The sequence below is a fragment of the Heteronotia binoei genome, chromosome 3 (assembly GCF_032191835.1).
Source record: "Heteronotia binoei isolate CCM8104 ecotype False Entrance Well chromosome 3, APGP_CSIRO_Hbin_v1, whole genome shotgun sequence".
NCBI lineage: Eukaryota > Metazoa > Chordata > Lepidosauria > Squamata > Gekkonidae > Heteronotia > Heteronotia binoei.
In genome coordinates this window covers 2562106-2588656 of record NC_083225.1, presented here as the reverse complement: position 1 = coordinate 2588656, position 26551 = coordinate 2562106, and the positions used below count along the sequence as shown (strand labels likewise).

Below are 26551 nucleotides of genomic sequence, written 5' to 3'. Positions count from 1 at the left end.
CAATCTGGGCAAGGGGACGCATATAGATGTTAAATAACATCGGGGAGAGAACCGCCCCCTGAGGCACTCCGCAATCAAGCGTGCGCCTCCGGGATAGTTCACCCCCAATCGCGACCCTTTGTCCCCGACCTTCGAGGAAAGAGGAAAGCCACTGTAAAGCTAACCCCTGAATCCCCGCGTCGGCGAGGCGGCGGGTCAGTAACTGATGGTCGACTGTGTCAAACGCAGCCGACAGATCCAACAACATCAGCACCGCCGAGCCGCCCCGATCCAGATGCCGTTGCAGGTCATCCACCAGGGCGACCAACACCGTCTCCGTCCCATGACCCGGGCGAAAGCCGAACTGGAGTGGGTCAAGGACGGAAGCATCCTCCAGGAAAGTCTGTAACTGCATCGCCACTGCCCTCTCGATAAGCTTGCCCAAAAAGGGCAAGTTTGAGACCAGCCGATAATGCGCCAATTGGGCCGGGTCTAAGGTTGATTTTTTCAAGAGGGGGCGGACCACTGCCTCTTTGAGCAGCGTTGGAAAATGCCCTTCCATCAGGGATCTATTTATGATATCCCGTACAGGATATCTAAGCTCCCTCTGGCAAGATTTAATAAGCCAGGAGGGTCAAGGGTCCAAATTGCAGGTTGTTGGGCATGCAGATAAGAGAATCCTGTCAACTTCCTCCAGGCTGAGAGGACCAAAGCCATCCAGAACACAATCTGAAGACAGGCCCGGAGCCTCGGTTTCACTAACTGCCTCAAATATGGCGGGGGGGTCGGGGCGGAGTGATGCGATCTTATCCGCAAAAAATTTCGCAAAAGCCTCACAGCCAATCTCCAATTCAATAGGATTTGGTCTGCCTTGTGGCAGTGTCGTAAGATTCCGAATTATGTCGAACAATTGTGCCGGGCGCGAAGTTGCGGACGCAATCTTAGTCGCAAAGTATGTTTTCTTTGCGGCTTTGACTGCCATCTCATAGGATTTCAAACTCTCTCTATAGCATGTTCGAGTCACTTCGTCTCGAGTACGCCGCCATTGTCTCTCTAGTCGTCTGAGTCCCCGTTTTTGTTGCCGCAACTCCTGGTTAAACCAAGGTGACGGCTTCGAAACGGGGGCGCAGAGGGCGCCTAGGTGCGACCTCCTCAATGGCCCTAGAGAGTCCGTCGTTCCAGGACTCTACCAGGCCATCCAGGGAGTCGCCAGTGGGCCAAGAATCCCGTAGAGCTGATAGGAACCGTTCCGGGTCCATCAGACTCCGCGGGCGAGCTAAAATACGCTCTCCGCCTAAACAGGCTTGGGGTGACACTTCTACACGAGTCTTGAGGGCATAGTGATCCGACCATGGCACTGCTATAGTAGCAATATCGTCCACTAAAACTCCCGTCGTGAAGACCAGGTCTAACATGTGTCCCGCCTGATGAGTGGGTGTTGTGACAACCTGGGAGAGTCCCAGTGTCGCCATGGATGACACTAGGTCCAACGCCTGAGTGGAAGCCGCGTCGTCGGCATGGACGTTGAAGTCACCCAAGCCTAGGGTACTCCAACGCCCAGCCCGCCGCAGCCTCCATCAGGGATGGTAAGGGATGGTAAGGCGCTAGCTGGTGCGTTAGGCGGTCGGTACACCAGCCAGATCGCCAACCCCTCCCCAACATCCCACATCAGGCTGGCACATTCCACGCCTGGAATCTCCGGGGCCGGGAGAGCCCTGAAGGAGTAAGCCTCTCGTATAAACAGCGCCACTCCTCCCCCCCGCCCGCTAGTCCGCTGGTGGAAGACTGAGTATCCTGGGGGGGGTCAGTTGGGAGAGAGCCACAGTCTCCCCATCCCCATCCCGCACCCAGGTCTCGGTCACGCAAGCCAGGTCCACATCCTGCTCCAGCAGGAAATCCCGAAGGGTCATGGTCTTATTATTAATGGACCTGGCGTTACATAACACCAGTGATGGAGGCGAGTACATTTGTCTGGCCACACTACCTGTCACTATCGGGATGGGACACAGGCTGGAAGGTGGCCGAGCACCTTCCACAACCAATTTACACTGGTTGTGCATGACACCGATATGGGAAACACACCTTGTGAAAATTGTCTGGATCAAAAAGTAAAGTGAGGATTGATCCTAATATTTTTAAAGCTAAAGGTCACTAAGGGAAATATTTTTCAGATCTAAAAATAGTGCAGCATTTATCCTGCTGAACAAAAGCTATGAAATATCATGTTCTGCCATATTAAAGTATATTTATATGATATAAATGAATATTAAATGCTGCAAATATGACTGTAACAAAGGAAGTACACTTCTAACCCCCCCCCCATCTTTGTGTTGGGGAGTGTCAAATTAAGCCATGGAAATAATTTGTAAAGAAAACAAAAAGTAGTCCCCTGTGCAAGCACTGAGTCATTACCAACCCATAGGGTGACATCACATCAGGACATTTTCACGGCAGACTTTTTACAGGGTGGTTTGCCATTGCCTTCCCCAGTCATCTACACTTCCTCACCAGCAAGCTGTGTACTCATTTTACCAACTTTGGAAGGATGGAAGACTGAGTCAACCTTGAGCTGGCTACCTGAACTCAGCTTCTGTCAGGATCAAACTCAGGTTGTGAGCAGGGCTTGGAGTGCAGTACTGCAGCTTACCACTCTGCACCACGGGGCAGATAATGTAAATAAAATAGAACAGTACAAAATGGTTGAGTGCAAACACTTCTGGTGTGAAAATGGCATTCTAGGCAATGTTCCTTCTAAGCTGCAGAGTCTTGTGAGCAAAAATTCTACTTTGTGAGCTACTGGCATTAAAGTTGTGAGCTCCTGGGCCATCCTTCTTGAGCTAAGACAAAAATGTGTGAGCTGAAGGCTAAAAATCTATGAGTTAGCTCACGCTAACTCAGCTTAGAGGGTGCTTGGGGGGGGGGGGTGCAACGTGGAAGGGCTTCTAGCCCTACTTGTGAATCTCCTTTTTTTGGCCACTGTGTGACACAGAGTGTTGGACTGGATGTGCCATTGGCCTGATCCAATATGGCTTCTCTTATGTTCTTATGAACACTGATTCTAGGGGAGTGGGATTTTTTAACACTTTCCTGAGAGTTGACTTCAGTAGGATTCCGGATTCAGTAGGATTCTGAATAGACTTGCTTAGGATTCATGCTTAGGAAAACATTAGTTTTCTTAAGAGTGGGTGGCATTTCCCACCCTGTCCCTCCTCCCACTGCAGACCCAAATTTCAAGAGGTTCACAGAGCTGCAGTGGAAGAAGGGAACGGCAGATATCACCACTCCCTCTTAAGAAAATTTAAGGGCTCTTATTTTATTTCATTTTATTTTTAAACTGTGTGGTTGGATACAGGCCAATGTCTTTAGAAAGATAGCAGAGTCTGGACTGAAAGTTTAAAGGAAACTTTTGTGGCGGAAGTTAAACACAGCATGGAAAGAAGTATGTGTGTTAACAAGATTATATTATGTCAGAGATCAATCAAACAAAACTGTCTTTAACTAGCACAACTTTTTCAAGAGCATATATTTAGGAATAAAATGAAAATTCCCTTTGCAACACTTCTGTATTTCAGAAATTTGAGAGAAGCAAGAGATAATGCTGTGACTGAAAAAGAGAGAGCTGTTGCGAGTGAAAAAGATGCATTTGGAAAATACGAGCAACTTTTAGAACAGTAAGTAGTCTCCCCCTTTTTCCTTTTGCATATCTTTCAGATAGCTGATTAAAGAAATGAATGCAAGCAACATTCAGATTACTCCCTCTTTTGTATTCATATCCATTGACTGCTGGCTGCTCAAAATTGCCACTACGCTTAGAATTCCAGTTCCTCCTTCATTCTTCTCTAGGTTGTCCTATTTAGGATTCTGATGTGACAGCCAGTACAAATTATGATTGAAATGGAGAAATAGAAAAGCCACTTGGAAAAATAGAAAAAGTTTCAAACTGTAACATAATGTGAATTAGAGACAAACGGATTTGTGTAAACACTAGAAAGGGTTGTGTGCGCCAGGACGAGGTCAAGATCTAAACTTCCCAACAAATGTGTATGTTTCTCTAAACCATACTGCATCTATATCTTTGCCTTAAATCCATTTGAAGCATAGATATTTCCTTTGGCACATGATACAGCACTTTAAAAGATGCGCTGTTTGTGAGACATCAGAACATTTTGTACTATTTCAGCCATTAATTTGTCTTCATAGCAACCTTTTGTTATGTAGTTAGCAATTTCTTCTTTTGGTTTACTTTACTGCTTAACTTTACTCACTGTTTTTGGGCTTTGTGTTCTTAAGTCCCAGTTTCCTTTTCTCATTCTGCGTTCCTCCTAGAAATTATTACCTGATGGCAAGGCAAAAATAAGCTATTGCTACATTCATAGAACTGCCAAGTTCATGTTAAATTAGCACATGTATTGCAGTTTTAGAAACATAACCTTTCATTGTACAGGGCGGGGGGAAAACCTAGAAAAGCACTCTTGTTTTATCATTAGTAATTTACATACTTAATGAGATTGTAAGTGAAGAAGAAGAAAAAACCCATAGATTTATACTCCGCCCTTCTTTCTGAATCATAGTCTCAGAGCAGCTCACAATCTCCCTTATCTCCTTCACCCACAACAGACACCCTGTGAGGTGGGTGGGGCTGAGAGAGCTCTCCCAGAAGCTGCCCTTTCAAGGACCACTCTTGCGAGAGCTATGGCTGACCCAAGGCCATTCCAGCAGCTGCAAGTGGAGGAGTAGGGAATCAAACCCAGTTCTCCCAGATAAGAGTCTGCACACTAAACCATTACACCAAACTGGCTCCAATGTTACAAAAAATTGAAACGACCTGACTTGAAATGTGAAAAGTTAGATCTGACTTAAAACTTGATGACTGGTATTGTTGGTTAATGCTTACATGTAAGCTTTTAAAAGTGTATGCTATTAAATTGATCATACATTTATTTGGTATCTCGCATTTTCCTAGGATGCAGTATCTGTCTATTTTCAGTGTTTAGCTTCACTTAAATTTAGAAGAGTACATGGAATAAACTAAGGATTATAATGTAACCATAAATTAGGGTCAAAAGGTAATTACAACATGGGTTAATATGTTGGTATATTGTGCCCCCTAGCTGTTTAGTTGAAAATCAGCATCCGTGTGATAATTGCTCAAAGGGGGGAGGGGGTTTAATTGTTCAGAATCTGTTTGATGCTCATTTGGCCCTTTGAGCAGCCAGATTGAGTCAGCGTGCTACTTACTAGTTGATCATTAGATATTCTTTGAAGCTAAGGATGCCAGCTGTATAGCTTACCTTTCTATCTTGCTGTGGTGTCATTTGTCAGCAAGGCCTGCTTCCCCCTGGCCCTGCAGCAGCACAGCAGCGCTTCGCTTATTGACCTTCTGCTATAACTTCTCTAATTGACCTCCTGTTATAAAGGAATCTGCAGGCTTATTTGCTTTTTTATCATATACAATTTATTTTATGCGCTTTGGTTTGTTTCCGCTTTAAGCACATTTTAGAAACTAGCTTGTAACTGTAGGATGTTTTAGGTGAGACAACAACCAGACAGAGCTTTTTAAAAAATACCAGTGTTGTAAATATATTTGTGACCCTTTATAGCAGGGGTGTGGAATTCATTTGTTATGAGGGCCGGATCTGACATAAACGAGACCTTGTTGGTCAGGCTGGGCCATGGGTGTACCTAATTAAGATTAGGTAGCAGAGATATGAACTTTATAAAGGACACAGACAAACACAATTATTTTTTTAAACCCTTAAAACATGTTTAGAACATTAGCACTCATTGGTCCTAAAGGTGCTTTCTTTGTATTTCTCCCTTGGGATCCAGGGAACTAGACAAAGAAAGCTCTGGCTCTTTCCCTCCCTCCCCAGGGGACCAGGAGCAGGAGGAGCCTCAGACAATAGAAGGAAGAGAGGCTTGGCTCAGTAGCTCTTCTGTGCGATTGAGAAAACCTGGCAAAGCAAGCTATCCCTCCCCTCCCTCCCCAAGGGAGGAGCCTCAGCCAATGGAGAATATAGAGGTTTTGTTCTGTAGCTCCTGTGCAATTGAGCAAGCCTTAAAAAAGCAAGCTGTGAAGCAGAAGGAAGCAAGACAGAGGAAGCAGGAAGTAGATGACAACCAGCTGCTCAGGGGCCTGATAGGAGCCCTTCAGGGGCCTGATTTGGCATCTGGGCCACATGTTTATTAACCTTATTTTATTAACCATGTTTATTAACCGTAATATTTTTTAACCTTATTGTTTTGAATTCTATGTTGTAAGCCACCCTGAGCCCGCCTTGGTGGGGAGGGCGGGATATAAATCGAATAAATAAATAAATAAAATAATATTTGACACCCCTGCTTTATAGGAAATGAATTGGCAAAGTTCATTTTGTCAACAGATCTTATTACATTTTACATGCTTTTAATTTTTTTTAAAAAAAGCATGTCTTGGAGGGACCTGTCTGTACAAAAATAGTGGTTTCTGGCTAACCAGACCTAGCCACAATATGTGTGCACCGGTCATGAGAACAGACATCCCCTCTAAGTTCCCCATCTGGAAACACTGCTATGGAAGAGGCGATGCCCCCTTGAGCAGGGGTTCTTGGCTAGGGCTCTTGTGGAAAGCGTTCAAAACCTGGTTCTAATTGTTCCAGCCCTGATAATACTGAGACGGGCAGCAGCACCAGAACCATGTCAAATGAAACAGTGGACATTTGAGTGGAAGAGACTAGCACTTTCAGAGTCAGGTGGGGAGGGACGGTGGCTCAGTGGTAGAGCATCTGCTTGGTAAGCAGAAGTTCCCAGGTGCAATCCCCTGGCATCTCCAACTAAAAAGGGTCCTGGCAAGTAGTTGTGAAAAACCTCAGCCTGAGACCCTGGAGAGCCGCTGCCAGTCTGAGTAGACAGTACTGACTTGGATGGACCGAGGGTCTGATTCAGTATAAGGCAGCTTCATATGTTCATATGATATGGGAAGCTGCTCTCCTTCCTTCCATTGTAATTCTGGTTGTTGTTCTTGTGCTTCTGGTTGTTGTTTGGCTTTGCATTTGTAGTGGCTGGTTCATCAAAATCCCTATGGCACTTGGCTCTGGTTTGAAGTGCAGCAGTGATGGAATGTGTGTCAGTCCTTTGGCTCAAGAACTGTAGTTAGGATTGGAGGTTTGCAAAAGCTATCATGCAGCCCTGGTTCTGCTGAGGAGTTGATGGAACTGGTTGAGCCACCTCTATGGGAACCAAGGGCTGCTCCCAAAGCAAGTGTCATTTGTCTGGGAAAAGCTGGAATTGACTTTATAGCTTTCTCCTAAACACAGTAAACAGAGATCGTGCTCCGTGTATACAAAAGGAGACAAAAATGAGGATGAAAAGGTTCCCTGCAAGACAGATAAAACTAAAAAAAGAATTGTTGCAGAGAACTGAGTGTAAGGGGTCTTCCCTTAAAGACATGCTCATGGTTCTTCCTGTACCAGAGGGCAGTTGAACACCAATTTTGTGGTTATTTTCTGCACTGGTCTTGGCAGAAAACAGGCATCACCTGCGTTGCCACTGCAGAGCAGCCGTACAGAGCATACAATGTTGTGATGTTCTCCACTTGTGCTGGAATCGTATACTAACTCCAGTTATCCTGAAATCCTCACTGAACCATGGAGCGGAATGTACTCTCAAAGGTGGGATAAAGGTGCTAAAAGGTTGTGGCAATTGCTGCTGTCTCCATAATCACACAATTCACGTGCTGCATATTCTTTGAAAAATGTTGATCACAGTTTTGGTCTGTAAGATACAGACAGGAGGGGGAGAGAAGTCAAGGGGGAGGGAGCCTGTGTATCACCCTAGACCAATATGATAGGCAAGGGCATACATTCAGTTGAATAAACATTTATTATCTGTCAGCGGAGACTGGCTGGTGGGGGCTGATTACACAGACAAAAAGCGTATTGTGCATGCCAGCCCCTAGTTACCACTGTTGGTATGCTCCGAAACTTCCCAACATGTTTGTTTATACAAAGTGTTTGGAATGCTACCTAGCCTGAGTGGCAGTTAAGAAATGCCTCAAGCAAAGCTTGTGATGCAGAGTGTAACTAAGACCTAATTTTCATGCCAAGCGCAATTATTATATCTTTATTTTCAGTGGTATCTGGTACCTTACATTGCTATCCTTAGGTAAGCATATAAAATGCTGACAGAAGTAATACCATATCTAAACAGCAGTTCCTTTGGATGTGGTCAATGGAAATAACGTTTTAAGTCCTGGATGCCAATATATTTTCTCTGCGTGGTGCACGTTAAATAATTCACATCAGCCTGAAAAGCTGTCTTCTAACACTTTGCACTTAAAATTCAGTTTGGGAAGTAAGGATTGAAATCGCTTAAGCAATAAGTGAGAGAAAAATGAAGATATTAGCCCAAGCGTGTATTGTGGTACTTTGATACAGTGTGTGAATCTAGATTTTAACGCATCTACTGGGATGACCAGCATGATATATGCCTTTGTGAAAAGGCACTCTGTTGTCCAGACAAGAAGCTGAAATGTTGCACACATTGCCTCTCAGTGAGCGGTCGGACAGAATTAGTAGTTAGGAGAGGGGTGTAGTGATTAAGTGTGGTGCAGTGGTCAAGAGTGCAGACTCTTAACTGGGAGAACTGGGTTTGATTCCCCACTGCTCCACTTGCAGCTGCTGGAATGGCCTTGGGTCAGCCACTGCTCTCACAGAGTTGTCCTTGGAAATGCAGCTGCTGTAAGAGCTCTCTCAGCCCCACCCACTTCACAGGATGTCTGTTGTGGGGGGAGAAGATATAGGAGATTGTAAGCTGCTCTTAGATACAGAGTGGAGGGTGGGGTATAAATCGATTGTCTTCTTATCTGCCCCTCCTTGGATATACACCTTAACATGGTGAGGGGGTTGTGGGTGTCAGCAAAGTTGAAAGCAATATTGTTAGGAGTTTAGAATCTGTCACTCCTAGCAGAGTCACTCAGGGCAGAATGGTCAAAGCTAAGACGCCAAACAAAGATGCATTCCCCTCCCCTTTCAGAAATCAACGGGCACATCGGCGGAAGAGAACCGAGAGTTCCAGTGGTGATGGGGGGAGGGGAATCCTTGAAGGGTACCTACTGAGCAGCAGCACTAGTGGAAGGTGACACTGGCAGAGGATTTTCATAGACAACGACGTTGACACTTCAGCTAACCTTGGTTACTCTCTCTCGGCTTGACTTCGCGAACGAAGATTTAAGAAAGGTGCAGTAGTCCACGTCTGCTGCAGGCTCGCTGGTGGCTGACAAGACCAATGCGGGACAGGCAGATTTGGCCACAGTGGCTGCAGGGAAAAGTCTGATTTGGGGTTGGTGCTGTAGCAGTACGATTCTTCCTCAATCTCCTTTTGTCCTCAAGACCAGCTATGCGTGCGTTCTCAAAGGAAGAGACAGCCTGGTGGATGGTGTGCCTCCATGCTTTGCGATCTGAGGCTAGGTCAGACCACTGGTGATGGTTGATGCGACAGGTGCCAAGGGATTTCTTCAAAGAGTCCTTGTACCTCTTCTTTGGTGCCCCTCTATTTCGATGGCCAGTGGAAAGTTCGCCATACAGGGCAATCTTGGGAAGGCGGTGGTTTTCCATCCTGAAGATATGCCCTGCCCAGCGCAGCTGCATCTTCAACAGCAATGCCTCGATGCTTGTAACCTCCGCCCGCTTGAGGACTTCAGTGTTGGTCACAAAGTCACTCCAGTGGATGTTGAGGATGGTGCGAAGGCAGCGCTGATGAAAGCGCTCAAGGAGTCACAGGTAATGATGGTATAAAACCCACGATTCGGAGCCATAGATGAGGATTGTCATCACAACCGCTTTGTAAACATTGATCTTTGTGCCTTTTTTCAGATACTTGTTGCTCCACACCCTTTTATGCAGTCGGCCAAATGCACGGTTTGCCTTTCCCAGTCTATTGTCCATCTCCTTGTCGATCTTGGCGTCTGAGGAGATGATGCACCCCAGGTAGCTGAACTGCTGGACTCTCTTCAGAACTGATTCACCCACAGTAATACAAGGAGGGTGATAATCTTCCTGGGGTGCAGGCTGGTGGAGAACTTCTGTCTTCTTCAGGCTAACTTCTAGGCCAAATAGCTTGGCAGCCTCTGCAAAGCAGGACGTCATATGCTGTAGAGCTGATACCGAGTGGGAGACGAGTGCAGCATCATCAGCAAACAGTAGCTCTCGGATAAGTTTTTCCATTGTCTTGGAGTGAGCCTTTAGTCTCCTCAGGTTGAACAGGCTGCCATCGGTGCGATAGCGGATGTAGACACCATCGTCATCATCTAGATCTACTGCGGCTCTTTGAAGCATCATGCTAAAGAAGATTGTAAAGAGAGTTGGCGCGAGAACACAGCCTTGCTTTACACCTGTGCCTATTGGGAAGGGCTCCGAGAGATGTAGCTGGATGACCATAGTGAGGAACCTTGGGGGACATCCTAGACGTTCCAAGATTTTCCATAGGCCGTTCCTGCTAACGGTTACTACTGCACAGAAGAAGGCAATGGTAAACCATTTCTGATCATCCTCTTGCCTTGAAAACCCTGTGATAAGACTATCTTTCATTTTGAAAGAAGATATAATACTAGAAGACAGGCCCTGCAGGTGACATGGCATTCAGTCAGCTACTGGGCAAGATCTGAGGACAGTTATCAGTAGTGCTATTCTTAATGATGCAGTTGAACTAAAGCCAAAAGGGTGTTCAGCCGCTGACATAAGCAGATACAGCAGAAAAGTCCAATGCTGTTCAATGCATGTAATAGAAACATAGACCATGAGAAGTATGAATCAAGATAAACTTGACAAATGTAATATTTAAGCATTGCAATCCTGGGAGTGAGTGGACTCGACTAGGACATTTACAGACATAAAATTACAAAGTGTTTTACTCTGGAAATGACAAGTGCTGAAGAAAAGGAGTGCTTTAATACTGAGGCGAGAGGTAGCACAAAGCAATCAGGGGCTGTAATGCAGAGTCTATCCAAATAGGAGCCATCAGACTTTGTGGAAAACCTATCATCATGACTGACATTCAGGTTTACATCCCAACTACAGATCCGTAAGAGGAAGAAATTGAAAGCTTTTATGCCAAGTGTCCAGGAAGAAATTGATAAAAACACCTAAAGCAGATGTGCTAATAACCATTGGTGACTGGAAAGCAAAAATAGGAAACAAAGTAGAATCAAATATTGTTGGAAGACTGGGGCCAGGAGCAAGAAACGAAACAGGAGAGCAGTTCGTAGAATTCTGTGAAAACATTGTGATCATGTTTCAAGCAACTGAATAGACGATTGTATACATAGACATCACCAGATGGCCAATGCAGAAATCAAATAGATCACACAGTCAAAAGCAGAATATGGACAAATTGTATTCTCTTGGCTAAAAGAAGACCAGGAGCTGATTGTGGTTCAGGCCATGAACTGTTAATATAAAAAATTAGAATAAAGGTCAAGAAAAGCACCAGAACATTCATAGTGCCAAAATATGTTCTAAACAATATTCCTGAAGAGTTTAAAGACCATGGGAGGAACATATTTTCATTACAAAGTTCAAGTGAACATGACCTGGAAAGAACTATGAATTGAAACTAGAAATATTAGCAAGGAAGAATGTGCAAAGATATTCCTGTATCCAAAAGAACTGAAAAGTCTCAACGGATGAAACTCTTAAAATTGCTAAAGTTAGATGAGAAGCTAATGTAAAGGTGACAGAAATAGAATCAGAAGTCTAAGTGCAGTGTTCTGATGACTTGCAGGTAGATGCAAAGAGAACCTTTATAACCGTTGAAGAGGCAGATAAAAGAATAACAGAAAGGGAAGAACAAGAGATATGTTCCACAAGAGTAAAAAAAAACCAAAGGGAAATTTAAAGCAGTTAGGCATGCTGAAAGATCAGCATAAAGATATATTACATGAACATGACAAAGAAAAGATAGGAACATCTTTACAGAAAAGATGAAAGGATGACAGATTCCTTCAAAGAAGAATCTTCTGAAGAAGAACCTGCCGTTTTAGAAAGTGAAAGAAGTTGGGAGAAACAAATCACCAGGAGCAGATCAAGAGAAGTCTTCCAAGCCACAGAAATGGAGTCCATCAAATGTACAATTGTTTTGAGGTGCAATTTGTATGCTGCACAAGAGGCTACCATTGACATGGAGAAACAGAATGGTTTCCAGTCGACAAAGATGCCTTTTATCTCCTTATCTCTTCAATCTCTATGCATAACATATAAGGAAAACTGGATTAGATTTTGATGAAGGTGGAGTAAAAATTGGTGGATTAACTGGTTGAGATTTTCGGATGATAACATATTGCTGGCAGAAAATAGCAAAGCCTTGAAACGACTACTGATGAAGGTTAAAGCAAAAAAACGCCAAGCAGGCTTGCAGCTGAATGTCAAGAAGACAAAAAGTAATGGCAGCTGAGGAATTTCAGGTTAGCATTGAAGAAACTGAAATTGTTCAAGATTTTCTGTCATCAACAAAACAAGAGGGAGACTGCATCCAAGAAATCCAAGGGCTATTGAGATTAGAGAAGGAACTGGAAAGGTCTTTAAGTATAAGGATGTGTTGCTGCTGACCATGATCTTAATAATCCATACCATAGTATTCCCCATTACTGAGAGCCAGTTTGGTATAGTGGTGAAGTGTGCGGACTCTTACCTGGGAGAAACGGGTTTGATTCCCCACTCCTCCACTTCCAGCTTCTGAAATGGCATTGAGTCAGCCATAGCTATCTCAGGAGTTGTCCTTGAAAGGGCAGCTGCTGTGAGAGCCCTCTCAGCCCCACCCACCTCAGAGGGTGTCTGTTGTGGGGGAGAAGATATAGGAGATTGTAAGCCACTCTGAGTCTCTGATTCAGAGAGAAGGGTGGGGTATAAATCTGCAGTCTTCTTCTGTGTATCAATGTGGGAGTTGAATGTGAAAGAAAGCTGGCAAGAGGAACATTGATTGTTTTGAAATGTGGTGTTGGAGGAGAATTTTATGGATACTGTGGTTGACTACTAAAATACAAATAAGCCTGAATTCTCCTTAGAAGCTAAAATGACTAAACTGAGGCTGTCATACTTTAGTCACAGAACACTGTTGGAGTCCATAGCACCTTTAAGATCAACGAAGTTTTATTGAGAACGTAAGATTTCATGCACACTTCATCAGACAATGAAATAGGGTACAGTTAGCACTACTACATATAGCCTGTGGATAGTGGCCAAGCATGCAAAATAGTTCAAAGTTAGAATGCAGTGGCAAAATAGTGAAATTTAAGAGAATAGCAAGTTTGGTTTGAATAACATCAATTGTGTGGGAAAACAGCTAAGGCAATAAACGTGTCAAAATTGGAGAGTTATGGTGACAATCCATATCACAGGTCAGTAAATGCCGGGTCTGTTAATTGCTTACATTCTGAATAAAAAAATTTGGTCTTAAAGGTGCTACTGGTTCTGCCAGGAAAAAGTTGTGAAAGCAGCGTCACCCAAGTCGGAAATGACTGGTGCTTGCACAGATTACCTTTACCTTTTTAATTTTGGTCAGGACGCGTCTAATTCTAGTTTATTGGTGTGGCATTAATAAGTACCATTATTTTTATATCTTATATTAAAATGCTACAATCTATTTGTAAAATGTCAATTTTGGCTTTGTATAATTGTTAGCTTGTATGTGATTTCTGAAATAAAATTGTTCTGAACTACCAAAAAAGCATTCTGCATCTTAACAAAAGTACATGTGAAGCTGCTTTTGATTTGGTCTGTTAGAATCAGTATTGACTACTCTTGACCAGCAGTGGCTATTCAGGGTTTCAGGTGAGGTACCACAAGAAGAAGAAGAATTGCAGATTTATACCCCACCCCTCTCTCTGAATCAGAGACTCAGAGTGGCTTACAGTCTCCTGTATCTTCTCCCCTACAACAGACACCCTGTGAGGTGGATGGGGCTGAGAGGGCTCTCTCAGAAGCTGTCCTTTCAAGGACAGAGTCTCAGAGCAGCTCACAATCTCCTTTCCCTTCCTCCCCCACAACAGACACCCTGTGAGTTGGGTGGGGCTGAGAGGGCTCTCACAGCAGCTGCCCTTTCAAGGACAACGTCTGCAATAGCTATGGCTAACCCAAGGCCATTCCAGCAGGTGCAAGTGGAGGAGTGGGGATTCAAACCCAGATTTCCCAGATAAAAGTCCATGCAATTAACCACTACACCAAACTGGCTCTCCAGTTTGGAGAGACTAGAGAGGAAATTGTTACTCCAGTGTTGAAGAGGGAAGACCCAGGAAACTACTGGGGAGGGATGGTGGCTCAGTAGTAGAGCATCTGTTTGGTAAGCAGAAGGTCCCAGGTTCAAACTCTGGCATCTCCAATTAAAAAACCTCAGCTTGAGACTCCTGGAGAGCCGCTGCCAGTCTGAGTAGATAATACTGACTTTGATGGACCAAGGGTCTAATTCAGTATAAGGCAGCTTCATATGTTCATATACTGACCAATCATAGTTTGCCTTTTATATCAGTGAGGGTAACTAGAACAGATTGTAAAGTAGTCAGACGGAAAGCATCTTGAAAACAATGCAGTGATTGCTAGATGTCGTCTGGCATTTGTTACAAATAAATTTTGTCTGACTAGTCTTATGCTTTTTTGCATAGATTACTTGCATTGTGGGTCATGGAATGCTCTTGATTTCAGCAAGGCCTTTGACAAAACTGTGATGTTTTGGTAATAAGCAGGTCAAATGCAGTTTAGACGATATTACTGTGTCCCATGGATTTGCAGCTGTTAGTAAACCATACAAAGAGTGGTTATCAGTGGTACTTCATTCTGAAGGAAGGCCTGTTACTGGCTCTGCCCGGGAGTTCTGTAGGTTCACAGAAATTCCAAGGAAATGATACGAGAAATCCAGGTTTGCTTACAAGGACATTTTTAATAAAGCATCAAAGTCACAGAAAAATGAAGGCTAAGTTTCCATCAGCTGGACCTCAAGTGCACGCATGCACAGCAGAGCTTGTCATAATCTGAGACCACATGCATAGCTAAAACTACACATTTTATACCAGGGGTGGCCAAACTGTGGCTTGGGAGCCACATGTGGCTCTTTCATACATATTGTTTGGCTCTTGAAGCCCTCCCCACCCTGTTGGCTGACTTGGAAAAGGCAGTTGTCTCTTTAAATCACTTCTCCAAGCCAAGCCAGCCAGCCAGCAAATTGGAGAATGCATTTAAAGTTGCTTTATTTCCACCTCTTCCTCCACCATCTTCCTTCGTTCCTTCTTTCCCTCCCCCCCTCAAACATCTGACGTTCAAGACATATCATGGCAAAAAAAGAGGGGGGGCTTACCGCGAAGAAGTAGTCTGGTGGCCCCGGGGCCCCAATGACCAAGGCCAAGTCAGCAGTGTTGCAGTTCTGAGAAATGATCCCCGAGGAATCCGAGGAAGAGGACAGAGGAGCCCAGCTGTCGGGAAACGACCCAGACCTGCTGTGAGGAGCGCACAACAGCAGGTCAGATCCACGGCCGCGCCACTACGGGTGAGATTATCCGGGACTTTGTATTATGTGCCAATAACTCTAGTAAAACCCGTTACGAAACGGTTTTCCTGCATCAGGGCCCTACTAGACTCGGGATGTTCCAAAGACTTACTGTCTCCAAGTCTGGTGGAAGCGTTGAAAACTGTGCCCCTTGAAGAATCCTATGTGTTTGAGCAGATGGATGGGAGCCCAATGAAGGGGGAACCATGTAGGACGGGGACCGAAGTGTGTGCCTTGGGGGTGGGAGAGCATTGGGAACCCCGCACTTTCATTATCGCCCCGGCCACCAAGTTCCAGGCCGTCCTCCACCTGGAGTGGCTGGCCGATCACGACCCACTCGTCCAGTGGAGCGGGAGCGCCATTTACTTCTTGGATCCGGTGTGCAAGAGTCACTGGTGGAACAAAGAATGGAGCCCACACACCCCTCCCCAGCTTGAGTAACTTTGCATCACCAAGGTTGAAGTGCCCAGTATACCCCCCCGAGTATCAAGATTTGCAGGGGGTGTTCGACGTACAGGAGGTGAACAAGCTCCCCCCTCACAGACTCACTGACTGTGCTATTGAATTGGTGGAGGGGGAACCACTGCCCAAAACCAAGCTATACTCAATGAGTTGGGGAAAGGGAGGAGTTGCAAAGATTCCTAGAGGTCAACCTGCGTAGGGGGTTCATACGACCCACCAGATCCCCCCACACCACACCCGTGTTGTTCAGGAAGAAAAAAGATGGCAGTTTACGACTTTGCACTGACTTTTGTGGCTTGAACGCGATTTCCATTGGGTCAGTGTGAGTATTTGGTCGTGCCATTTAGTCTCAAAGGGCCCCCAGGGGTATTCATGAACCTAATTAATGAGGTGTTGCATAAATACCTATATAAGGGTGTGGTCTGCTACCTGGATGACGTGTTGATATACTTCAAAGACCTGCCCTCACATATCCAGTTGGCGAGGGAGGTGCTACAGACCTTGTACGAGCACAAATTGTTTGCCAAACTGTCAAAGTGCGAGTTCCACAAGACGGAGCTCGATTTCTTGGGTTACCGCATCTCCACAGGGGGCTGGGGATGGACCCAACCAAGGTACAAGCAGTGGTGGAGTGGGAACCCCCTCGAACCCATAAACAGCTCCAGAGTTTCCTCGGGTTCGCAAATTTTCAACAATAAACATCAATAACTTTGCTGAGGTCACCCTACCCCTCACCGAACTGTTGAAAACTAAAGGGAAGGGGTCACACGCCACAAAGGGTAGTTCCAGTCTCCCGTGGACGAAGGAGTGTCAAAATGCATTCGATGAACTAAAAGCCCGATTTACATCCGAACCCTGCCTAATACACCCTGATGAAAACAAAAGGTTTGTGGTGTAATGTGACATGACCGACGTTGCCCGTGCAGCCGTATTACTCCAAGAGGGGCCAGATGGTCAATTGCACCCTTGTGCATACTTGTCCCAAAAATTCAGCCCAACTGAATGCAATTGGTCAGTGTGGGACAAGGAAGCCTCCGCTATCAAACTGGCCCTAGAAAAATGGAGGCACTACTTAGAGGGGATGCGGGAGCCATTTGAACTATGGACAGATTACAAGAATTTAACCGCCCTCATTGTGACTCACAACCTCAACAATAAACAAGTACGGTGGGCAGGACTGTTCCGGTGGTTTAATTTCAAGCTAGGGCACATCTCCGGGAAACTGAACTTTTTGGTGGAGGTGTTGTCCCGCCTCCCTCAACACGACAGCAAGAGGGAGGAGATTATCGACTCACTGTTCATGCCCTCCCACCTAAGCGCATTGGTAACTATGCGTGCGCAAAGCCAGAAGGGAAGGGGAGCCCCCTGATGAGTTCCTAAGAGAACTGAGAAAGGCTATCCATGACAACCCCTCAGGGGAGGATTTACGGTTGGTGAAAGCAGGAGATGGGCTGTGGCGTCGAGGGGAGAAACTCTACGTACCTCCCCCCTTGCACAAACAAGTGATCCAAAGAGTGCACGATTCCAAGTTGGGGGGGGGGGCATTTTGGATTTGTAAAGACAATGCATCTGATTCAAAGACAATTCTGGTGGCCGGGATTGCATAAGGACGTAGGAGAATATACAGCAGGATGCCCCACCTGTATCATGGCAAAAAAGGGGGGGGGCTTACCACCAGGACACTTGCAACCTCTTCCCCCTGCTTCGCGCCCTTGGGAATGTATATCCATGGATTTTATAACTGATTTACCCTCTTCGATGGGGAAGACCGTAATTTGGGTCGTGGTGGACACTTTTTCTAAACAGGCCCACTTTGTGCCTTGCAAACAACTCACCACGGCCAAACAACTGGCCCAGTTGTTTATCCAGCACATCTTTCGGCTACTTGCTTTCCCTGCGAAGGTGGTCTCTGACCATGGCCCACAATTCGTTGCCAAATTTTGGTTGCATCTGTGCGAACTAGCAAGGATTGAGCAGGGGCTCAGTTCCGCTTACCACCCACGGACGGACAGACGGAACGCACCAATGCGGTGCTCGGGCAGTTCTTATGCTGTTATACGTCCTTCCAACAGGACAACTGGGTGGCCCTACTGCCCTTTGCAGAATATGCTTACAACAACAGTGTGCATAGCACCACCAAAGTAAGCCCTTTCCAAGTGGTATATGGATATGAGAGCAAACTGTTCCCTGAACTCGCCCCCCCCTTCATCAGCCCCCACAGACTTTACGGAATGGTGTCGGGATTGCTGGGGGTTGGGCAGTTATAAGTAAACAACTACAGAGGGTGCAAGAAGCCTATAAGACTCAGTATGATAAAAAACACTCTGAACTGTGGGATTTAGCCGTGGGAGACAAAGTGTATATTTCAACCAAACACTTACCGAACGCACAGAACTGTAAGAAATTAGGGATGAAATACCTGGGACCTTTCCCAATCAAAAGGATTATAAAGGAACTGTTGAACTGGATCTGCCTAAAAACCTTAAACATGTGCACCCTTGTTTCCATGCCAGCTACTTGGAGAAGGACCCTGGACCTTCGCATTGGCACCCCCAGATGGAACCACCACCCCCAACTCTGGTTCGTGGTCAGATTCATCATGAAGTGCAGGAAATTCTCGATGCCAAGATCAAACATAGCGAACTGTTTTATCTTATCAAATGGACTCATTTCCCATTAAGTTAAGCTGACTGGGTCAGCGCCAAAGATACAAACTGTAAAGCTTTAATTAAGGAATTTTACAACAAATAAACGGGACCTTAAGGGGTGCAGAATGTCAAGAGTCACTCCATCTTGTTCCTCTTGCCATATGTATCCAGCTATATAATACTATGCTTGTGCTAGCTATACTAATTTGCTGCTTGTTGCTTGTCTGAAGGGAGGATGGTATGTCTGGGAGCTAGCTAGTTGCTTTGTAACCAAGGCGGAGGAGGTAACAGGAGGAGATGCGACCCAGGAACTGATAACGACACCTGTGGTGATGAGAGCTTAATAGAAATCCCGTGCAAACCCCCCGCTTTAGCTTGGCGCTCTTTGGCTTGAATTATAACGGTCAGGGCAAAGGTTTATAAGTTGGAGGAACTGGCGGGCTTGTCAGTTCTGACAACGCGTGTGTATGCCCATGAAGCTGAAATAAAGATCTTGAACTCTATTTGTCTTTTCCTTGGCTCGGGGCCTGACAGAATCATAGATTCTATGATTCTCTGTCTTGCGGCTCTCAAACATCTGTCATTTATTCTATGTGGCTCTTACATTAAGCAAGTTTGGCCACCACTGTCTTATACCCTAAATGCTATGAGTCAAATAATCATTAATTTAAAAGTCTGAGCCCAGTGGTACCTTTAAGACCAACAAAGTTCTGGTTGTTTTCCCATGGCTTCAAAAATTTCCACAAACTGTGCCTCTCAGTCTACTGCCTACACTCTTAGGTATTCTAGGTAATGCTTCAGATATTTTCCTCAGCTTTTAATGATATATGTGTATTGCTGCTCACTGTCATTAGCTTTTGCTGCTACAATGGGGTTTGTTTTTATACTGTTTCATTATTTCTGTGGCTTTCTGTCATTATCTGTTGTATATTTAGCAATGTTAGTTCATGCTCCTGTTTTGTTGGATTTTTGTGATTCTTGTTTTGTTTCATATTCTGGATTACAAACCACCCTGGTAATCATTAGGTTGTGAGCTCAGTGTAAAAATGTTTGAAATATCAGTGGAGTGATTCTCAGTTAAAGGTTTCAGGATAATTGAACTAATCAGAGTCTGCAGAGCACTGCCATAGTCCTGTGGGATGGTGGGTGATGTTTCACAAAGATAGTTCAGCAACCTTGGAAGTCAAATTCATGAAAGCCACCCCACCCCCTATGTAAGAAAGGCAGGCTATAAATAAAGCAGTTAAATACATTTCTCTGAACCAGGATGGTAGAGAAATAAGTACTTTTCTCCCTTTCTCACAATACAAGAACTTGTGGGCACTCGATGAAATTGCTGAGCAGTTGGGTTAGAATGGATAAATGGAAGTACTTCTTCACCCAGCCACTCAGCCGCCCTGAGCCACTTGTGGGAAGGGCGGGGTATAAATCTTAAATAAATAAATAAATAAAAAACCCAAAGAGTGATTAACACATGGAATTCACTGCGATAGAAGGTGGTGGCGGCTACAAGCATAGCCAGCTTCAAGAGGGGATTGAATAAACATATGGAGCAGAAGTCCATCAGTAGCTATTAGCCACAGCGTATTGTTGGAACTCTCTGTCTGGGGCACTGATGCTCTGTATTCTTGGTGCTTGGAAGGGACAGCAGTGTGAGGTCTTCTAGTGTCCTGGCCCCGCAGGTGGACCTCCTGATGGTACCTGGGTTTTTTGGCCACTGTGTGACACAGAGTGTTGGACTGGATGGGCCATTGGCCTGATCCAACATGGCTTCTCTTAGGTTCTGGCACTAGAGAGCCAGCATTGTATAGTGGTTAAGAACAGTGGACTCTAATCTGGAGAACTGAGTTCAGCTCTTCCACACAAAGCCTGCTGAGTGACCTTTGACCACACAGATCTCTCAGCCACAGTTCTCTCAGAACTCTGTCAGCCCCACCTGTCTCAGAAAGATGCCTTTTGTGGGGAAAGGAAGGGAAAGTGATTGTAAGCCATTTTGAGACTCTTTAGGGTAGAGAAAAGCAGGATATAAAACCCATCTTTTCTTATATTACTACTCCTACTTATATTATATTTCTTATATTACTACTCCTACCTTATATTACTACAGCAGCTGTGCAGTGTGAGCAGAACCCCGTAGGGAAAGAGGCACAGAAAGTGAGACAGTCTAGTGAGAGACAGATCACTCATATTGAGTGGCTAGCTGTAAAGCAGTTGTACACAAAAGACATTCCTAATCTCATGTGTCTTGTGTGGACTGTGGATTGATTACTTGTCTGAAGGAAAAAATGCATGGTCACCATTTGAAATGTTCTATTTTGGTTTTAAAGCATCTATTTCTGCGCGCACACAGTGGGCATTTCAACCACTGTTAAACTTTATGACTTCAGAGGGAGTCACAGAAACCCTTTGCCCGACTGGAAGGGAGCCGAGAAGATGGCCCCAGATGGTAGGCTGTAAGTCCTGCGATGTGAGATCTTGCAGGGCCTCTGAGTATCCCATGATTTTTAAGGGACTAAATTAGAAGGCAGTTATGCCATTTAAAATAGCATCATGGCATTATACATCTGTTAACTTTAACTTTTGCAAAAAAAAATAATGAATGTCTTTGAAGAGAAGGTTGCTGGTATCAGTTTACTGCCTCTGGTTTTGAATTACTTAGAAAGTTTCGATGGATAAAATATGCAAAAAAAAGTTTCTGGCTGCAGTGTTGATAATGAAAATCTATTTTTAAAGATACTATAATTTAAAAACTGATCCCATGCTAAATGTTTTTTCCATGTTTCTCTTTCGAATCAGTACTGCCAGTTGCTCTGAGAAGTTCCCTTGTTTTCTGTGTGGCTTGTGTGGTTAAGCAGTAAATAAAAATGGGTTATTTCTTGCCCCTTGCTTCTAAAAGTTGTGAATCCTGGTAACTTCCATTCATAGGCAACTGCTTGCTCCAGATATTTTGTATCTCTTTTTTAAAATAGAAAAATTATAATAAACTTTGATCATTCTTTTGCTGGTAACGAACTTGCACTTAAAATTTCAAAGAAAATTTCATTGACCTCAGTTGCTTACAAATAAGTCTAAATTGTTGACGGTAGCTGAAGTTGCCCATATTGTTTGGGCACTTTACACTACTAATTTTATGCCATTTTTATTGTGTATTAGCCATGTTCTAACTATGGTGCTTAGTTTCCTGGCAGCATCTTGTTTCAGACACTTATCATGTGAGTGTTCCAGCTGATGTTTGTAGTGCACTGTTCCTTAATTTCTGTCTTATATCCTGCCTTCTCTCCATAGCCTCAAGGTGGATAAGAAGGTAGCAACTAATTGGAAAAAACCCTGATCTTATCCCTTGACCGGGCCAAACTCCAATGATGTTTTAAGTTTCTGCTTTTGACAGTCTTTGAAAGGGTTTTCAGAGCAGTCACTCTATCAGCCTGTGGACTTTCTTAATTAGGGTTGCCAAGTCCAATTAAAGAAAAATCTGGGGACTTTGGGGGCGGAGCCAGGAGACTTTGGGGGTGGAGCCAGGAGACATTGGGGGTGGAGCCAGGAACAAGGATGTGACAAGCATAATTGAACTCCAAGGGAGTTCTGGCCATCACATTTAAAGGGACAGCACACCTTTAAATGCCTTTCTTCCATAGGAAATAATTAAGGATAGGGGCACCATCTTTTGGGGCTCATAGAATTGGACCCTCTGGTCCAATCGTTTTGAAACTTGGGGGGTATTTTGGGGAGAGGCACTAGATGCTATACTAAAAATCTGGTGCCTCTACCTCAAAAAAATAGCCCCCCCAGAGTCCCCAATACCCACGGATCAATTCCCTTTTATTCCCTATGGGAATCGTTCTCCATAGGGAATAATAGAGTGCCCAGTAGACATTTCCCTTCCCCCCCCACGCTTTCTAAAAGGGGGAGGGCCTCTATACCAGGGAATCCCCCCTCCCTGCCCCCTCCCTCTCTCTCACACACACACAAACACTTACCGTACTTGGTCTTCTTCCAGCAGAATGTGCTTGCTGGGAAAACAAAAGCAAGGCTGAACAGGAAAAGAAAGGGAGGGGCCATTCTCCATGGAAACTGTTACTTTCCCATGAAGCCCTTCCTGTTTTCTGTGCAGCCTTAAAGGGGCACATTTTAAAATGGATCAGAAGCTCTACAGCATGATGCCTAAAGGTATGTTCTCTCCCCCCCCGCCCCCAGATTTTTTGAGAGCGGGGAAGGAGGATGCAATTTCGGGGGTCCCCCGCCAGGGCGGGGGGGGGCGTTGGGAAGCCTATTCTTAATCCAGCACATGAGGACATGAAAAAAAGTGACCAAATCAGGGTGTAAAATTTACATGTTAGCTCTGTGACTTTGACAGCCTGCCCCAGAAGTAACTGCTGGTGCACCGGACATGATAGGGAGCCAGTGCTAGTGCTCTAGACACCTGTCTATAATCGGGAAACCCTGTCCTTCTTCACAGGTCTTTGAGCAGACATCCCCAAAATGGTGACCATGGGCACTATGATACTCACACCAATATCTTTCTGGGTACTTCCCAAGTGTTTTCAGAAAGGGATAGGGCCATATGGGTTTTTTGTTCAGGAGGGCTTCTGACTGGCCATTAGTAAGAAGAAGAAGAAGACGACTGCAGATTCATACCCCACCCTTCTCTCTGAATCAGAGACTCAGAGCGGCTTACAATCGCGTATATCTTCTCTCCCCACAACAGACACCCTGATTAACAAAGCTGATTTTTTTAAAAATGGCTTCCAGCAGCAGCTGCCACCACAATAGAAGGGGTCTTCACTGAATGACTGGAGATAAGCTTGGAGATATGCAAAAAAATACTTTTAAACATGGTTCATTTTAAACACTATCCTGTTAAGTGGCACTTCTGTCTGAAATGTTGATGTTACTGTTACAGTTATGCATGACCCCACTTCGTGATGTTTTATAGTGGTGCCCACCCCATGTCAGAATCCCACTGTTTCCTGCAGACTCAAAAAGGTTGGAGACCCCTGTCCTAGAGGCACATGCATAGAAATAGGACAGACCCTGACCTTGCCCACAAAATGGTTTATTTCAGAACGTCCCTTTGACTGAAAATGTTTCTGTTGTATGCTGAAAGGATGCAATGGAGGTGCGCCCCCCATCAGTATCAGTGAGGCTACCCATATGTCCACAATGTCTCTAACTCATATTTTCAATTTGGGTTATTATATTTGTATACTTGCTTTGTCTCATGGACCTTGGCTTCTCCCATCCCATTTTATCTTCCACATCACACTGCCTTTAACAGTGAATAGCAGTCACTAATATCTACATGAGAAATTAAATATGCTTACTCAGAAACAATATTGGAATAGGCTGAGCTTATGTGTCGTGAACCAGGGGTGAGTGAGGGTGAGTCCTTGTCCCCCAAATAATGTTCTGATTGCAGCCTGTTTTCTTTTTCCTACAAAACCAAATGGAAGCTACTGAACTGAACTGGCGGGAAGCTAAGAAGGAATTAATGGCTGGCATGCTGACAGCTTCAGACTGTATAATTGTCTTCTGCTTCTTTGGGGGTCTCTGTGCAGGCCCACAGATGGGATTCCGTGCAGTAGAGAAACAACTCTGGATAGTTTTAAAGCTTTTCTTCTGATTTTCTCACTATTAACAGGTCTGTGTGAGTTCTCCAAGAGACTATATCAGGGTTGGCTTTTCTTTCTTCCCTTTTTCTTCTTTCCATGTACATTTTCTTAACACACATTGCCAGGAGCTTCGTAGCTAGTAATTTTTCATTCTGGACATTATCCTCACTCTGTTTTCACATGTCTTCCCCCTTCCTTTAGACCACATGGGACACAGGCATTTTGCTTTAAACATTTACGAAGGCATTCTGCCTTGCCCATTGATGCAGTTGTATTTGGGTGGCACACGTAACTAAGGTTTGTGCACTGACTGTAATTAGTTCACGAAACAGGCAAATAACCAAATCCCCAAAACTTTGTCTTGTAGGAGAAATCTCTTGAGTATTCTGTGGCACTCCTGGTGCCATTGATGCTGCTGAACCTTTGACACCATCTCCAAGCAGGAGGAAGGTCTACACAGGGGTGTCAAACTCATTTGCTGTGAGGGCCGGATCGTGCCCTTGTCAGGCCAGGTCTCGTGTGTCATAAAATGTAATTCCAGGCTAGGGAGATATAAACTTTATAAAGGACACAGACAAACACACACACTCAGCCTAATCCACCTCACTGGCTTGCTCAGCCTCAGCCATAGAAGGAAGAGAGGCTCTGCTGTGCAATTGAGAGAGCCTGGCAAAACTAGCTCTCCTTCTCCCACTTCCTCCCCCAAGGGAGGAACTTTGCTCTGTAGCTCCTGAGTTATTGAGCAAGCCTGAAAAAGCAAACGGTGATGCAAAAGAAAGCAAGAGAGGGAGAAGGAAGCAGACAGTGAGTTGCTTGCTGATAGGAGCCTTCCAGGAGCCTGATTTGGCCCCCGGGCCAAATGTTTGATATGCTGATCTAGGATTTATTGACCTTGCATCAGTCTCACATGTCAATGACTAATACAAGGGCACTGAGACCCATGCCTTTCTTCAAATTTCTGTCTCAAAAGCCCTGACCTGAAGCTTGCCACTAGAAATGAAGAGAAGGGGGAAAGAAGAGCTTCTGCCTCTAGTCCATCCTCTTCTTGCACTTTCTGTGCTAACTGAACTTGTCCTCTAGATGTTTAAAGAGAATTCTCCACACACTTCATCGCAAGTGTTGAATCTTGTGCTCCTGCATTCTCTCGTGGGGAAAAAGAAGATTATGTGTTAACAGTCTTGCAGCAGGCTCTCATCTTCAGCTCTCAGAACCCGTCTGAGATTTGTACTTTGTCCTGTGACTTGATGGAACACAGAGGGAGATCGCACTTCCAAAAAGATACTATAGCATTGGAAAAAGTGCAGAAAAGGGCAACTAGAATGATTAAAGGGTTGGAACACTTTCCCTATGAAGAAAAGTTAAAATGCTTGGGGCTCTTTAGCTTGGAGAAATGTCGACTGCAAGGTAACATGATAGAGGTTTACAAGATTATGCATGGGATAGAGAAGGTAGAGAAAGAAATACTTTTCTCCTTTTCTCACAGTGTGAGAACTTGTGGTCATTCAATGAAATTGCTGAGCAGTCGAGTTAGAACGGATAAAAGGAAGTCCTTGTTCACCCAAAGGGTGATTAGCACATGGAATTCACTGCCACAGGAGGTGGTGGTGGCTACAAGCATAGACAGCTTCAAGAGGGGATTGGATAAGCATATGGAGCAGAGGTCCATCAGTGGCTATTAGCCACAGCTTATTGTTGAAACTCTCTGTCTGGGGCAGTGATGCTCTGTATTCTTGGTGCTTGGGGGGGTGCACAGTGGGAGGGCTTCTAGCCCCACTGGTGGACCTCCTGATGGCACTGGGGTTTTTTTGGCCACTGTGTGACACAGAGTGTTGGACTGAATGGGTCATTGGCCTGATCCAGCATGGCTTCTCTTATGTTCTTAGTGTGGAGACCATGATTATGAGATGTGTCGCTACTATGACAACAGAGAAAAGTCTTACAACTCAGTAGAATTATAGTATAGATCTCATTACTTTGCATTTGCAAATGTATAGTGGTGGTATAGAAAGTGATATGACAAATGTTAGGATGCAGCATCAGCTTTCCAGAACTTGCTGAAGATCCTGGATCTACTGGGATTGCAGCCATCAGGAGCAGCATTGACATGACACCACAGCTTTGTCGATACGACAACAGAGACCCATTATGCTTAGACTTCCAGTTCCATGCGCGTCCACATATCAACTCAGTACAGACTCTGATTGCAACATCCACTTCCCAATCTGTTGTACAGCAAAATGCTATCTCAACTCTTTGTTGTTTTGTCATTTCGCTTTGGCTTCGTTGACACCGGCACTCGCTAGACAGCCAGAACTGCTCTAAGATATGATGGCCATCGGTAGCTTT

At 44.8% G+C, this 26551-nt stretch overlaps 1 protein-coding gene across 1 annotated transcript in view; it reads left to right on the top strand.

Annotated features, from left to right (window-relative positions):
• Positions 1-26551, top strand: part of PIBF1 (progesterone immunomodulatory binding factor 1) — a 210365-nt gene that overhangs the window by 47467 nt on the left and 136347 nt on the right. Inside the window, exon 10 of the mRNA XM_060233537.1 lies at positions 3552-3650. Coding sequence (XP_060089520.1) covers positions 3552-3650 — 99 coding nt within the window. The remainder of the gene's footprint in view (positions 1-3551; positions 3651-26551) is intronic.